We start from the raw sequence: 15,699 nt of genomic DNA, 5'->3' as shown, positions 1-15,699 counted from the left end.
CTGCCACTGCCTCCTGAGCGCTGGGATTAAAGCAAAAGCTCTAGGGCAGCCATGAATACAAAAGAAAAGAAAAGGAAAGGAAAGGAAAGGAAAGGAAAGGAAAGGAAAGGAAAGGAAAGGAAAGGAAAGGAAAGGAAAGGAAAGGAAAGGAAAGGAAAAGGAAAGGAAAAGGAAAGGAAAGAAAAGAAAAGTAGTCAACAGTTTCGTTCATTTTTCATCTTAATACACTGTGTCCTGCAATGATGGCTTACCTTCACTTTCTCACTATCTTTTCTATGGAGTCACTGTGGCCCCCGAACTGCTAAACCTTTATCTTGGAATTAGCTACTAACTTCAACACAAATAGAGTATTACTATGAGATGACAGATACGTTAATTACCTTGAACTAATCACTGCAAGCACTTGCCAAAGTCTACTCCACACACCTAATCAATTACTCCCTTGATAACCTGTAAAGAATGTATCATACATCAATAATTTAGCCTTTAACGCCCAGTGAGAAGTTGAGCGGTGGTGGCATACGCCTTTAGTCTCAGCACTCAGGAGGCAGAAGCAGATGGAGCTTTGTGAGTCTGAGGTCAGCCTGGTCTACAAAAGAGTTCCAGGACATTCAGGGCTACAAAGAGAAACCCTATTGGGGGGGTGGGAAAAGCAGGAGCTTGTACCATTTTTATTTTCAAAATAGATAAACTGATTCAACGAAATACACGTTTTGCACATTGTCACATGACCAATATATAGCTGAGCCTCGTTAAAACCATGTCTTCAGGTGAGTAGTGGTAGCACATGCCTTTAATCCCAGCACTCAGGAGGCAGAGGCAGGGGGAACTCTGTGAGTTCAAGGCCAGCTTGGTCTGCAGAACAAGTTCCATCCAGGACAGGATCCAAAGCTACAGAGAAACCCTGTCTTGAAAAACAAGCATACAAAAAAAAAAGTCTTCTAACATTCCCAGTGACCCAGAGTGCTGCACAGTGGCAATCATTTTACAAGTTTCAGTTCTTATAAAGAATATGTGTCTGCTTGCAGCAAGTACAGAATTAGCTAATCATAGGCGCTAGCTAGCAAGTTTTTGTTGCCTACTGAAGCTGAGACTAATTTTTAAATTCTGATTATTGCTGGAGAGATGGCTCAGTGGCTAAGAGCACTCTGTAGAGGACCCAGGTTTGTGTCCTAGAACCTACATGGTGACTCAAAACCATCTGTAACTTCAGTTCTAGGGGATCCAATGCCCTCTTCTGACCTCTGCGGGTACCAGGCACCCGGTACACATACACACTTGCAGGCAAAATCCTCCCATATACAAAAAAAATTTTTTTTTGGTTTTTCGAGACAGGGTATTGTTTTGGAAGCTGTCCTGGAACTCACTCTGTAGACCAGGCTGGCCTTGAACTCAGAGATCCGCCTGCCTCTGCCTCCCGAGTGCTGGGATTAAAGGCGTGTGCCACCAACGCCCGGCTTACACTTTTTAACCTTCCCAGTTTTTTCTAAAACACCCCCATTGACAATTTTCTTAGACTGCCTTTCTCCTAGCTTTACCATTCCTGCCATGAAGAGATAAAATTAAATCATTTGAAAGCCATCTCCACGTCCACTGGGTAATTAAGCTTAGGAATTTGAGAGAGCAGGGCTGTGTGTGTGTGTGTGTGTGTGTGTGTGTGTGTGTGTGTGTGTGTGTGTGTACACACGCACTTTGAGACATGGTCTCTGTTATCCAAGGCTAGCCTCAAACTTGCTATATAGATGAAACTGCCTTGACCTCAAGGTTCCCTTGGCTCCATCTCTGTTGGCAATTGTACTTAAAAATAAGAATTTCAGCACAACTGAATTTTTTCTATAAATGTTGCTGACAGAGGAGGTTCCAATAAAATGTTCAAACAGTCAGTGGAGTCACACAAGACTTTAATCCTAGTGCTTGGAAGACAGAGGCAGGCAGATCTACACAGCTCTGCACAGAATTCCAGGACAGCCAAGGCCACAGAGAAACCTTGTCTCAAAAAAGCAAGTGAGGTTATTCAAAGAGCAGTAGATCATACTTAGAAACATAGGCACCTTTCCTAGATGCAAATCTGCAACTTTCTGGCAATCTCAAAAACAAGAATGTGAAACTTATTCACAGTGAAAACAGGCCTTAACTCCTTGAGCAACCTTTATGACCAGTGGTTTTACTTCTCAGATTGCAATCATACCCAAGGCATCTCAGGAAATCCCATGATCTCATTTACTGGAAAAGAGGAGGGAAAAGTGCCTGAGAAACTCTCATCAGGACTTCAGTGCCACCAAGATCACAGGTAAGGACATAGACACTCTTGAGAGGCCCACGCCACCCTCTCCCTAAGCAGCTCTCTCTACTCTGGGTATTTATCTTTGAGACACAGTCTCACTGTGTGACCCTGCCTGGCCTCCCTACGTCTGCCTCATACAAGTAGTTCATTTTTTATTTTAGATTTATGTGTATGAATATTTTGCCTGTATGTATATCCGTGCACTGTTCGAACATGTCTGTGCACTATGCACAAGAATGTTTGTGTACTGTGTGTTTGTGCACTGTGGTGTGTGTGTGTGTGTGTGTATATTGCAGTGTGTACAACGGGTTCAGTATGGCTTCACAGAGATGCACCTGCTTCTGCCTCCTGAGTGCTGGGACTAAAGGCAGTGCCACTACACCTGTGGACTTATACTGGCGGAATTCAGTGAAGTCAGCTATCAACCTTCTCTTCTCAGCAGTAGTATTTGACCACAAAACCCAACGGGTGTCATCTAGCGGCTCTTTTACACTTCCCACCTCGGGGCCTCCCCAGGAGACTCTGACTCACGACCTCAAGCTGCTGTATTGGATCATTTCTTCATTCAGGGTCATTCTCATTCACACCCAAATGATAAGCACCACACTAAAAGCTGGGTCTCAAGCTGCTGTATTGGATCATTTCTTCATTCAGGGTCATTCTCATTCACACCCAAATGATAAGCACCACACTAAAAGCTGGGTCTCAAGCTGGCGATGCTGGTGCGTACCCATGATCCCAGCACTGCCAGGTAAAGGCAGGAGGATCAAAAGTTCAAGGCCAACTTCAACTACGTAACAAGTTACAGCCCAACTTGAGCTACAGGAGACCCTGTCAGGGAGAGGGGGAAGGCGAGGAAGCAATAAATAAAAGCTGTATCTCAAATTTTAACCTACACGAACCACCAAGAATCCTACTAAAATGAAATTTTAACCCAGAACATCTGAGAAGCAACAAGCTCCTAGGTTGGCCTGGTTGTCCAGCCACACTGAAAGGCTTCAAGCCCCTTGCAATTCAAAGGTCACTGTTTACTCATCCGGATTCCACAAATGTGGAAGCGGAGAAACACGCTTTCTTTTCCAATCAGCACAAGGAGGGGGTCACACATCTTAACTGAAGCTAAACAACAGCTGTATTAAAACCTAAAATGACTCCAACTCACGGCTGTTGATCTAGCTCAACAGAGAGTGTGCCGAGCAAGCAGGAAGCCTGCACGAAAACTGGGCATGGTGCCGAATGCCTCTAATCCCTACGCTGGGGAGACTGAAGCAAGGCTACATACAGATAAACCCTCTTGACCAAACAAAACAGCTTTTTAAAAAATAAGACACAAAGAACAATAGTATGTGATGATGATGACAGAAAGTTTCAATAATACTTTTTCTGTCTCTGAGAAGTATTAAAATTAGAAAAAAGTTAATGGAAAACTAAATTCATGGGAGTCCAGGCAGAGGAGATGACCCAGACTATCACCAAGACCATAAACGACGACGAGGGTAGGAGACCGCTTCTTTCTGTGCTGGCTCAGCCTCCTTTGAGTAGACTTCACTCTTTATAGCACATTAGAAATGGACCAAAGCTGGGCGGTGGTGGCACATGCCTTTAATCCCAGCACTTGGGAGGCAGAGGCAGGCGTATTTCCGTGGAGTTCGAGGCCAGCCTCCAAAGCTAGAGAAACCCTGTCTGGAAAAACAAAACAAACCAAAAAAAGAAATGCTATTACGCCAGGCACTGGTGGTGCACACCTTTAATACAAGCACTCGGGAGGTAGAGGCAGGCAGATATCTGTGAGTTCGAGACCAGTCTACAAGAGCGAGTTCCAGGACAGCCTCCAAAGCCAGAGAAACCCTGTCTCTGAAAAATGGGGGAGGGGAGGACACGACAGACACGGACAACTGGACCAAGTGTACTATGTCACAAGTAGCTGAGTCTGTGATAAACCTCATTATAACAAACAGCCTCATTCACAATCCTGGTGCGATTTGGCTACTGATGCTTGCAATTAAAGTACGAAAGGCTAAAGAGAGAACCTCTTTATGAAAAGTCTGAGGATGCCAAAGACAACCTGTTCTCTGGAACTTCCTCCCCTATTTGTTAACCAAACACGTCTCGAGTGTCAAATCCCTATGAAAGCAAAACTATACAAATGTCACTGCAAAAATAAATATCCTGATGCAATAGATGGTATCATGAGAGTTACATTTCTGAATCCACCATTCTTAGCCATAAGCCTCCAACTTAACAAGTGCTGAGCAATAAAAAATGCCCTAATTTCTCCCTCTCTCCTAAGAGTTATACAGAAGTTCAGGTCCTGCTCCTTATTCAATTTGTATTCATTATATCTATTTTAAGAATAAGTAACTTTGAGATTATATTTATTTATAGTAATTCAATTATGTGGGGTTTTTTGTTTGTTTTACATTGCTTTTTGTTTTGTTTTGGGGGGGGTTGTTGTTGTTATGCTGGGGAAGAAACCCAGGGTCTCTTCAGTGAATTTCACCCCCAACTCTGCATGATGAAGAGCTCTGCCATTCACTTAGCTCGAAGCTCAATAAATTTGAACACATACTTATCAATCACGAGTATAATCAAGGATCCAGCAGGACATTTCAATAATTACTGGGAGGCTAGGTTGGTTGAATGAATGGGTGATATCTAAAACACAGTAGAAGTGTTTGTTGATTTAATTTTTATTTATTTACTTTTATTTTGTGTGTACAGATGTGTACTGGGTGGTTTTGTGTGTCAACTTTACACAAGCTAGAGTCATGAGAAGAAGGAGCCTCAGTTGAGGAAATGCCGCCTTGAGATCCAGCTGTAAGGCATTTGCTCAATTAGTGATCAATGGGGGAGGGCCCAGTCCATGGTGGGTGGGGCCATCCCATCCTGGGCTGCTGGTCCTGGGTTCTATAAGACGGTGGGCTGAGCAGGCCAGGGGAAGCAGTAAGCAGATCCTCTCCATGGCCTCGCATTAGCTCCTGTCCCCAGGATCCTGCTCTGACTTCCTTCGGTGGTGAACAGCAATGCTGCCATGTAAACCAAATAAACTCTTTTCTCCCTAACTTGCTTTTTGGTTGTGATGTTTGTCAAAGCAACAGAAACCCTCACTGAGACAGGATGTTTTGTCCACATGTTTGTCGTGTGCCCTGTGAGTACAAGGCCTTCAGAAGCCAGACAAGAGCAGCAGAGTCCCTGGAATTGGAGTTACAGTTAACCACCATATGGGTGCTGGGATTAGAACGTGGGTCCTCACCTAGAACAAGTAATTTGGGAACCATCTTTCCAGCCCATCACTAAATTACTATGAACTTACTACCAGATATATAAAACCACCATTACACATTTGAAGTAAAGAATTGCAAACCCTGCCCTAGAACAGCAGACTGGTTTTCTGGTTCATTAATTTACCCGAGAAACATTAAAAACCTCACCATTGCTCTGTGTATCGGAGACATTTCTCTGGGCTTGATCTTGCTCAGGATTTTCACCAGATTTAGACAGCCGGTTCCTTAGTGACATCTTTTCTTCTCCCACCATCAAGCTGCCTAGGAAAGAAGCACAAAGGTCAGGAATAAAGACACTGAATGCTCCCAACATGAAGGAGCAATTCTAGGAAGCTATTTCCTGACTGATCAGTACACAGGAAAACATCACTACACATGATAAGTGTGCCAATTAATAATCTGAATAAAGGCTGGACAGTGGTAGCACACACCTTTAATCCCAGCACTTGGGAGGCAGAGGCAAGTGGATCTCCGTGAGTTCAAGGCCCCCTGCTCTACAGAGTTCCAGGACACGCTACACAGAGAAACCCTGTCTCAAAAGAAAATAAATAAATAAATGCTTTGAACTAAGTATCTGGCTACTTGAATTTCATATCACTACTATTCTTAAGAGAGGTGACCACTGATGATATATATATAATCAGTTTTAAGGTTTTTGTTTGAGTATAAGATTACAACAAGCCGGGCAGTGGTGGTGCATGCCTTTAATCCCAGCACTCGGAGGCAGAGGCAGGCGGATCTCTGTGAGTTGGAGGCTGGGCTGGACCGACAGCCTCCAAAACAATACAGAGAAATCCTGTCTCGTAAAAACCAAAAAAAAAAGATTACAACAAATTTGAAGACATTAACTCCTATCAAATATTGCAGTTCCAAAGACCCCTTTTAAGCATAGCATATACATACATGCAGACAAAACACTCACACATAAAATTAAAATGAATAAATTTAAGTATAAAAATACACACACACACACACACACACACACCCATGTGCAAAAGAGAAACTTAGAAACAATTTGGTTTGGGATACTAATAAAGACTTAAAAGTCATCTATGTAGTCTGAGAGGAAACCACAGAGGAGTTAATTATCCCACAGAAATAATCAGAGCAGTGGCAAGTAGGCGTGAACATTCAGAACTCCTTTGAAGAAAGCAGAAGTCAGAAATAAAAAGAGCACTGGCATAGCAAAGGGAAAACGTGGGCTTGAAAATAGGCACTTAGAGCCGGGCGGTGGTGGCACACGCCTTTAATCCCAGCACTCGGGAGGCAGAGGCAGGCGGATCTCTGTGAGTTCGAGGCTGGGCTGGACCGACAGCCTTCAAAACAATACAGAGAAACCCTCTCTTGTAAAACCAAAAAGAAAAAAGAAAATAGGTACTCAGACCAAGGCATGGTGGAGCATCCCTTCAGTCCCAGCACTTGGGATGGAGGCAGGTGGGCCTCTGTGAGTTCTACTAGTTCCAGGCCAGTCAGGGCTAAGTGAAAACCTGTCTAAAAATAAATAAAATATGAACGCTTAGGGCTGGGGTGTGGCTAAGAGCACTTGATGTTCTGACATTGACCCAGGTTCAGTTCTCAGCACCCACAATGGGTAGGCAGCTCACCTCCTATAACACTCTCTTCTGGCCTCCAAAGGCTACACACACTACACATATATACACACATACACACATACACACATACACACACACACACACACACACACACACACACACAAAGTTAAAACTAAAATAAAGCCGGGCGTTGGTGGCTCACCCCTTTAATCCCAGCACTGGGAGGCAGAGGCAGGTGGATCTCTGTGAGTTCGAGGCCAGCCTGGTCTACAAAGCAAGTTCCAGGACAGTCTCCAAAACAATACAGAGAAACCCTGTCTTGAAAAACCAAAATAAATAAATAAAATAAAAATAAAAGAGACAGTAAAATAAACTCAAAAATGAGTGTCGGGGCTGGAGAGATAGATCAATGACTAAGAGCACTTAAGAGCCCCAGGTTCCATTTCCAGCATCCCATGGTAACTCACAACCATCTGTAACTCCAGTCCCAGAGGACTTCTGGCCTCTACAGGCAATATATCCATACATATAAAATAAATTATTAAAACTGAATGCCAAATTAAAGCTTATTCCCAAAACATGAGAAAAGTATTTCAATGCTTATCAGGCTAGAAAAAAAGAAAACAGCTATTTTTTTAAGTACTTATGCTTTTTTTTTTTTTTTTGGTTTTACAAGACAGGGTTTCTCTGTTTTGGAGGCTGTCGGTCCAACCTGGCCTCGAACTCACAGAGATCCGCCTGCCTCTGCCTCCCGAGTGCTGGGATTAAAGGCGTGCGCCACCAACGCCCGGCTACTTATGCTTTACATGTACAAAACAAGTGGGTTTGGGGAAGGGGCAGGGGAGTCAAGCATCAGACTGTATAGACCTGGCTAGCCTAGAATTTGCAAAGATCCTTCTGCCTTTGCCTCCAGAGTGCTCTGATTACGAGTGTGCACCATCAGACCAGGCTTTGTACTAAGTTTTTTGGGTTTTGTTTGCTGTTTGTCTTTGTTTGGTTTTGGTTTTTCAAGACAGAGTTTCTGGAATTGTAAACCAGGCTGGCCTTGAACTCTGAGATCCACCTAGCTCTGCCTCCCAAATGCTGGGATAAAAGATGTATGATACCACATCAACATCTACTCAGAGATCCATTCAATACCCTGGCTCCATAGAGCTGATCTTTAATCCATTTCATCTTCTAACACTGTTAACGCTCCAGCCAGCACTGGTCCGTCCTCTCCCTGATACCTGCACACCACTTTGATACTGCATTCCCCACCAGGGTCTGATGAGCAGACTCACCATCTCACCTGACATTTCCAAGTAGGTGTCCAAACAACCCAAACCCAACTGTTGACACTCTTCTTTTTAGGGGATAGGGTAGTCTTGAATGTAAGGTAATCCTTTTGCCTCAACCTCCCAAGTGCTAGAATTATAGGTATGCACCATCACACCCAGCTAGAACTACTGACATCCTATCCAATTCCACTTTTGTTATCTCCATCTCAGTTAACAGGACCAGCAGTCATTCTTTGCAGTTTGTTTTTTTAACCCCTTGCAACTTACGTTTTCCTCATATAATTCAAGATAAATCCATGTGACCTAATTCTAAACCATTCACACATTTGCCACCTCACTTCATTCAAAAGCACTATTCAAAGGCCAGGCATGACAACTCCAGGCTTGTAACCCCTACATTTGGGAGGCTGAGGCAGGAGAACTGCCATGAGTTTGGAGACATATTGGAGTATATACGGAGACTCTGTCACACACACAAATACAAACACAGAATAAATAAATAAATCTCCGCTACCCACTGTGGTAGTCTCTCAATCACTTATTCCCCCAAGCCCTTCTAGCTTTTGTCTTTCCTTTTCTTCTCCCTCTCAAACACAGCACTAGAAGATTGGGATCTCACAGTGAACTTCAATGGCAGTTCATCTGCCTAGCACATGGGAGGCCCTAGGCTTAGTCCCCAACCCCAAAACCAAAAAATGTTCTAGAAAAGGGACTTGATATTTCTCTTGAGGAAGATGAACTCAGAACCAAAGAGAAGGATGTGGTAACCAAACACAAGATGGGTGGCGACAACAATGAGCTCACAGACCACGCAATGAGGCTTCAAGACTCACATGCCGCGTTTATTGGAAAAATGAATGAGGGGGGAAGAGATAAGGAAGATCAGCTAAACTTACAAATGATTACAGCAGTCTTTGAGGTGTGGCTGGCTACAGGTAGAAGGCAGTATGGGTGAGTGTGCTAACTCAGAAACTCAGAAAGGCTAGGGATGCCATTATGCTAATTATAGGGAGAAATAGATAAGCCCAATATTATGTGCCTGTAAGGATCTGGGATGCATCAGTGCACACTGACAGCTAAGGCTAAGACAAGTTCAGGATGTCTTCCAGGCAGGTCACCCAGAAACTACTCAGGCTTATTTAACAATGCTAGATACCAACATTCTGCCGGGCGGTGGTGGCGCACGCCTTTAATCCCAGCACTCGGGAGGCAGAGGCAGGTGGATCTCTGTGAGTTCGAGGTCAGCCTGGTCTACAGAGTTCCAGGACAGCCTCCAAACAATACAAAGAAACCCTGTTTCAAAAAAAGATACCAACATTCCATCTCATTGATGGTTAAATCATTCCCCCCTCCCATACTAAGAAACATTTAAAAAGTTAACAAAAAGACAAAAACCAAAGAGAGTAAAGAACAAGGAGCCAAGAATGTTGGGGAGGTGGGTTGGAAGGAATGAGGGGATTCAGATTCTTGGGGTCAGGACCATGAAAAACTCAAGCAAACTCAAACAAAAAGGGTGGTGTGACATTTGCAAGGTTTTGTTTTATATATATTATGCATAACACATATATTAAAGTTATATTAAAAAAAAAGAGGGTGGAACTTAGGACTGCTGTTTCACAATGTGAGATGTGCTAACAGTGGGTGATTTACTAACTATGTGTACAGTTGGTTCCAGAAAGGGCAAATGTATTGGAGTAGGTTGCAAAATGTGTTGAGGAACTGAAAACAGATCATAGGACATTTCTCACAAGAGGCCCAGGCAGGGGAGGAAAACGAGCGCCGTCCACAGTGCTGGGCGTTGAGGGAGGAGCTCCACCAGCTCCCTTAACACCTACACTCCTTATCTCTAGTTGGTGTTTTTTCCACTTGCTTGGGATTTTGTTTATTGTTTGGTTGTTATTTTGGTTTTTGGGGTTTTTTTGAGACAAGGTCTCACTATGTAGCCCTGACTGACCTAACTCAAATCCACCTGCCTCTCTGCCCCAGAGCACTAGGCCTGAGCCTCTACAAACATTCCCACCCCATTTGCAAAGATGGATTAGATTGTGTGGAACTATCTTCCTTTTAGGTGACAAAGTTGACCAGTGGAGCTGCCAGATAGCTGAGTGGGTAAAAATGCCTGTGAGAAGCCTGGCAACCCAAGCTGAATCCCTGGAAGCCACATAAAGGTAGAAGAAAACTAAATCCTGAGCCGGGCTCGCACGCCTTTAATCCCAGCACTCCGGAGACAGAGGCAGGCGGATCTCTGTGAGTTTGAGGCCAGCCTGGTCTACAGAGCGAGTTCCAGGACAGCCTCCAAAACAATACAGAGAAGTTATGTAATGTTCTGCCATAAGTATCCCCCCCTTGTCTCCATAAAGTACATAAAAGGAATTAGAGAAACAAATGGTTCATGTCCCAAAGAAATGTCAACTTTAGCCTGTCTCCAGTGTTCTCATTAACAAAGATTTCAAAAGAACCTATAAACCTGAATCACAAATAAATATTGGGTACCTACTGCAGGTGAATAACTCCTAAATCACCCTGAGGTTCAGGAAAAGGGAGACCACTGTGGATAGAAATTGCAACCCAGCCGGGCAGTGGTGGCACATGCCTTTAATCCCAGCATGGGGGAGGCAGAGGCAGGCGGATCTCTGTGAGTTCGAGGCCAGCCTGGTCTACAGAGCGAATTCTAGGACAGCCTCCAAAGCCACAGAGAAACCCTGTCTCGAAAAACCAAAAAAAAAAAAAAAAAAAAAAAGAAATTGCAACCCAACCCTGGATACTGTGGTACTGGATACAGTGGTACACACCTAACATCCTAACACTTGGATAGCTAAATCAGGAGAACCGAGGAGTTTAAGATAATTCTCAGCTACACAGCATCAGGCCAGTCTGAGCTACATGAGATCTTATCAATAGAAGGGAAGGGAGGCAGGCAGGCAGGCTAGGAGGGGGAAAAAAATTAACAATCCAAAGCATAACATCTTCATCTTCCCTCCAAAACTGGTCTGTCCCACCCTATAACTTTTTCATGTAACTAACAGAACTGGGTCAATTAACAGACTAAAGAACAGGAGAATTTGGGCAAATTTTATTTACATCTGAGTTTATTTTACTTACAAATGATTAAATATAACTAGTTATCCAATGTAGAAAAAAAAAACTAAACCTCCTCCTGTCTGACAAATGGTCCTTCCATAGGAAACAGTCACTCTCCCTAGTTAATGTCTTCTCCAAGTTCCTTCTTTGGCCCTCAGATACTTTAGTTCTGTTCTGGCCAGATACTGGGCCAGACCCTGAGAATACAGAAAAAAGGACAGTCTAGCCTCATGAAATTCACTAGAAAACAATTAGAGCATCTACTTACAATAGATGATCAACTAACTGCAGGTAAGGAGATTTGCAGAATTCTAGCAAGCTTACACTGTTGAGTGGCTCCCACAGGGAAGTGAACTTTGGTTTGAGGAATGCTCAGGGGTTGGAGAAGAGGAAAGGAGAAGAACATAAGGCCTGGGGGGAAGGCTCCAGGAGATAAGAGGAAGCTTTCCAGGGACAAAGAGAGGAAGCTGGAGCCTGGAGAGCCCGCCCAGGCTTGAAGACCTCAGGAGCTCAGGCACTCAGTACATTGGTCTGAGTCCTTAGGGAACGCGAAACTCCTGACCAGTTCCAAGCACGTGACACGCTAAGCCGTGTGCTTCTCCACGTATACTCTGCTTACTCTACGCCGCATCAGAACTCTGCGATCCCCACTCCCGTGCTGCCTGAGCTGGTTCTTTAACAAGTCATTTATATTTCCCACTTGAAAGCAAACAAGAGAAAGAAATATTCAAGTTGGATTTTGCATTAACGAAGCAGGCAAGCAGTTTGAAGAGAAAAAGTGGCAACTACTTAAGTATTAGTGACTAACGACTTTTATAGAAAACGCAAAGAATGGAGCTAAGAGTAATTTGTCACAAATAATATACATATCGCTTAAGTCACATGCATATTAACACTTAAGATCAAAGACGAACTTAGCGATTCTCTCCTGATAATTAAAAACAGAACATGAGCTTGACTATAAAGATTTTGGAGCCCTTGGCCCACATAGAGTCTGGTGTCTAGCAATGCCATCTTTACCCTCACACACATCTCCCCCGCCCACATCAGGAAAAAAAATGACTTCTTGAGTTTATTTTTTGATGTCGCTTTTCAAAGAATTCGGTGACTTCTAATTCGCAACTTTCTTTACTACTGACTGGCTTGAGAGACGCCACATGACTCGGGGGACATCAAAACCATCAGTGATATTGAAAAGGCTGCCAGTCATCCGGATGGCTGCGGGTAACTTTCCCGCCCTCCCCCGGCGGCAGGCAGCGTCTCAGCGGGACAGTCCGGCCCAGGCCAGGCCCGCAGAGCCGGAGCGGTGCCGCCACCGCAATCCCCTTCCTCTCGAGCTCAGTGTGGACCTGGACAGGAAAGGAGGAGGGGAGCGGAGCAGAGCGGAGCGGAAGCTTGGGGTTACCTGCGGGCCGAGGGCAGCTGCGGCGGCGGTCTGGGCGGCAGGCTGGGCAGCCGCGGAAGGGTCGCTGCGGAACGATGTCCCTACGCGGGTTCGCAACAGCGCCAGTCCGGCAGCGGAGGAAGATAAAGCCGGCCCCCACCCCCGTTCTCCGCCCCAACCTCCTAGCCCGGGGCTGCGTCACGCGCATCGCCCCGAGCTCCCGGATGCCATTGGTGGTCCTGCGGCGCCTGGCAACGCCCACTGCCACGCCCCTCCCCCCCCCCCCCGCGCTTGGGTACCCGCGGCGCTTCTCCGGCTTACCTGGTTTTCTGGCTCAACCGTAACCCTCCTCCAACGTGGCTGGGAGAGGACCGAGTCAACTTCCTGAAAGTCCGAAAAGACAACCTGCGTGGTAGCATAGGTCGAAGGGTGCCGGGAGCTAACGGGCCTCTTGAAACTGACCGTTAAGGAGGAAAATGAAGCAGTGGTCAAAAACCTGTCATAAGTGGCTTTGTGGTCTAAATTCTACTTGACTGAATGAGTCTGTGCTTCACAAACTGGAAAAGACAGAAATGAGTCACTTTAAGTAATGGGACAATCAAGTAATTTAAAAAGCATCCTTAGGACTAAATAATAAAAAAAAGATACGGATAGATTTAGAACATAGACTTCTCAAAAGTAAAGATGAAGGTGAATGTAGGCTCAATTTTAAAAGATAAAAGAAACAGACTGAAGAGTCCCTGTCAGCCTGTGAAACAATGCCCGATAAACTGGCTTAACTAATCATTGAGTCAGTCCCTACCCTGTCCGATTGACCATTCCTTTCCAGTCAGATTCCCTGAACAAAAGCCTAACCCTTACAATTGCCTACTCTGTATACCTTTCAAGAGGAGTTCCTCTGCCAGCCCACAGCAGACAGCACCGATCACCTTGGAGCTGGGCTCTGCACAGATCTGCCCAGTTTTTTGCATCTTCTGGACAACTGTGATTAATGATTTTGTCAACAGTCCGGTGATATCATTTGGAAGGGCTCTTGTCTGTGCCTCCCCTTCCTGTCCCACCAGTTAGGACACTTAGGACTCAGGAGTTCACTTTTTTGGGGACTCTTATAAGGACCTCTTTACACAACAAAGACCATTGCCTTTTCATTGTTTCATTTATTCAGTTAAAAAAAAAAAGCTGAGCTGACTAACACACTCCTGGATGTGGTGGTGCACACCTTTGATCCCAGCACCCAGGAGGTAGAGGCTGGCAGATCTCTCTGTGAGATCTACACAGTGAATTCCAGGACAGCCAGGACTATTGAAAGGAGTAGGCCGATCAGAAGTTCAAGTGAAAGAGGAGAAAGATGGATTGTGGCAATTGCAAGTGTGTGTTTCTAATGGGGAAGGAAAACAATGAGACAACTGCAGTAGTGTTGTTAGGAGAAAATACAGAGTGTCCAGGGAAAGATGCGAAATAACGCCAGTACAGAGAATTTGCAGACATAAGCTACATACAATCAACCACTTAACTTTTGTAAAGACAAAGGCATGCATGCTTTTTTTCTGAGGTGATCTGAATTAAGACTTAAACAAGAAAGAAGAATTAACCATGCCAGCATTGGCAGGAAGAACATTCCAGACAGAGGACAATGAGTGTAAAGGACCTGATGGTGAACAACTTTGGCTGGTTTGAGGAGCAGGACGCCGAAGCACACTTGAGGGAGAGGGGTGACACTGAGGTTGCCCAGTCCGGTGGTTTGAATTCTTACTCATGTAATATACTGCAAAGGAAGGAGGTTTTTGCGGGGGAGGGGTTGGGGTGTTGAACCATGGTTTCACATGTAGCCCTGGCTGCACTCTTAATTCACAAATCTGCCTGCCTCCACCAGTACAGAAGGCCTGTGCCACCATGCCCAGCCTGGTTTTTGTAGTTGTTTTGTTTATTCCTTTGAGTCTGTTTTGTTGTTTGTTTTCACCTAGAGTTTTTTTATTTATTGAAAAATTTTAGTTTTGGGTTTTTTTGTGGTGTTTTTGTTTTCAAGACAGGGTTTCTCTGTATTGCTTTGGAGGCTGTCCTGGAACTCACTCTGTAGGCCAGCCTGGCCTCAAACTCACAGAGATCCGCCTGCCTCTGCCTCCCGAGTGCTGGGATTAAAGGCATGAGCCACCCACGCCCGGCTTTATTTTAGTTTTTCCAGACAGGGTTTCTCGGTATTGTTTTTGAGGCTGTCCTGGAACTCGATCTGTAGACCAAGCTGGCCTTGAACTCACAAAGATCTGCCTGCCTTTGCAGCCGGAGTGCTGGGATTAAAGGCGTGAGGCACCAACACCAGGCGAGTTTTTACTTTTTTTTTACCTATTTTATAGAGAATGATCTCTGAACAACAGAGATGGAACAACAAGAAATGAGGTAACAAAAAAGTAATTGTTGCCAGGTAGTGGTAGAGCACGCCTTTAATCCCATCACTCAGAAGGCAGAGGCAGGTGGATGTCTGTGAGTTTGAGGCCAGCCTGGTCTACAGAATGAATTCCAGGATAGCCTAGGCTACACAGAGGAACCCTGTCTCAAAATGCAAAAAAAAAAAGTTATTGAATAAGCTTATAGTGTAGATAGTAGGAGTTACCTGGGTTGGAGTAGTTGCTGTGGAAATAAAATATGAGAGTGCAGGATACTTCCCTGGGATGCAGGTGTGAAGAAAGGCATACACAAGGTAACTCTAGGTCATTTCCTTGAGCAACTAGGAGGGTGGCAATGTCATCTAGTGCAAAGGTGACTAGAGAAACACCAAAGCCTCTGACTGGAATCCAGGTGTCTCCTAGACTGACCTTTAAAATCTCACATCACCTAA

At 44.7% G+C, this 15,699-nt stretch overlaps 1 protein-coding gene across 2 annotated transcripts in view; it reads right to left on the bottom strand.

The window, feature by feature from the left end:
- Soat1 (sterol O-acyltransferase 1) overlaps window positions 1-13,043 on the bottom strand; it is a 43,030-nt gene extending 29,987 nt beyond the window's left edge. Inside the window, exons 1-2 of one of the 2 annotated variants that reach the window (XM_005071310.4) lie at window positions 12,888-13,043; window positions 5,716-5,829 (exon numbers count right to left, since the gene is read on the bottom strand). In XM_005071310.4, coding sequence (XP_005071367.1) covers window positions 5,716-5,821 — 106 coding nt within the window. In that variant the 5' untranslated portion in view covers window positions 5,822-5,829; window positions 12,888-13,043. The remainder of the gene's footprint in view (window positions 1-5,715; window positions 5,830-12,887) is intronic. The other variant, XM_021227876.2, reaches the window with a different exon arrangement.
- Between the last annotated feature and the right edge of the window lie 2,656 nt (window positions 13,044-15,699).

This window comes from Mesocricetus auratus, unplaced genomic scaffold (assembly GCF_017639785.1).
Source record: "Mesocricetus auratus isolate SY011 unplaced genomic scaffold, BCM_Maur_2.0 Super-Scaffold_100676, whole genome shotgun sequence".
NCBI lineage: Eukaryota > Metazoa > Chordata > Mammalia > Rodentia > Cricetidae > Mesocricetus > Mesocricetus auratus.
This window is presented reverse-complemented; position numbering and strand designations above follow the sequence as displayed.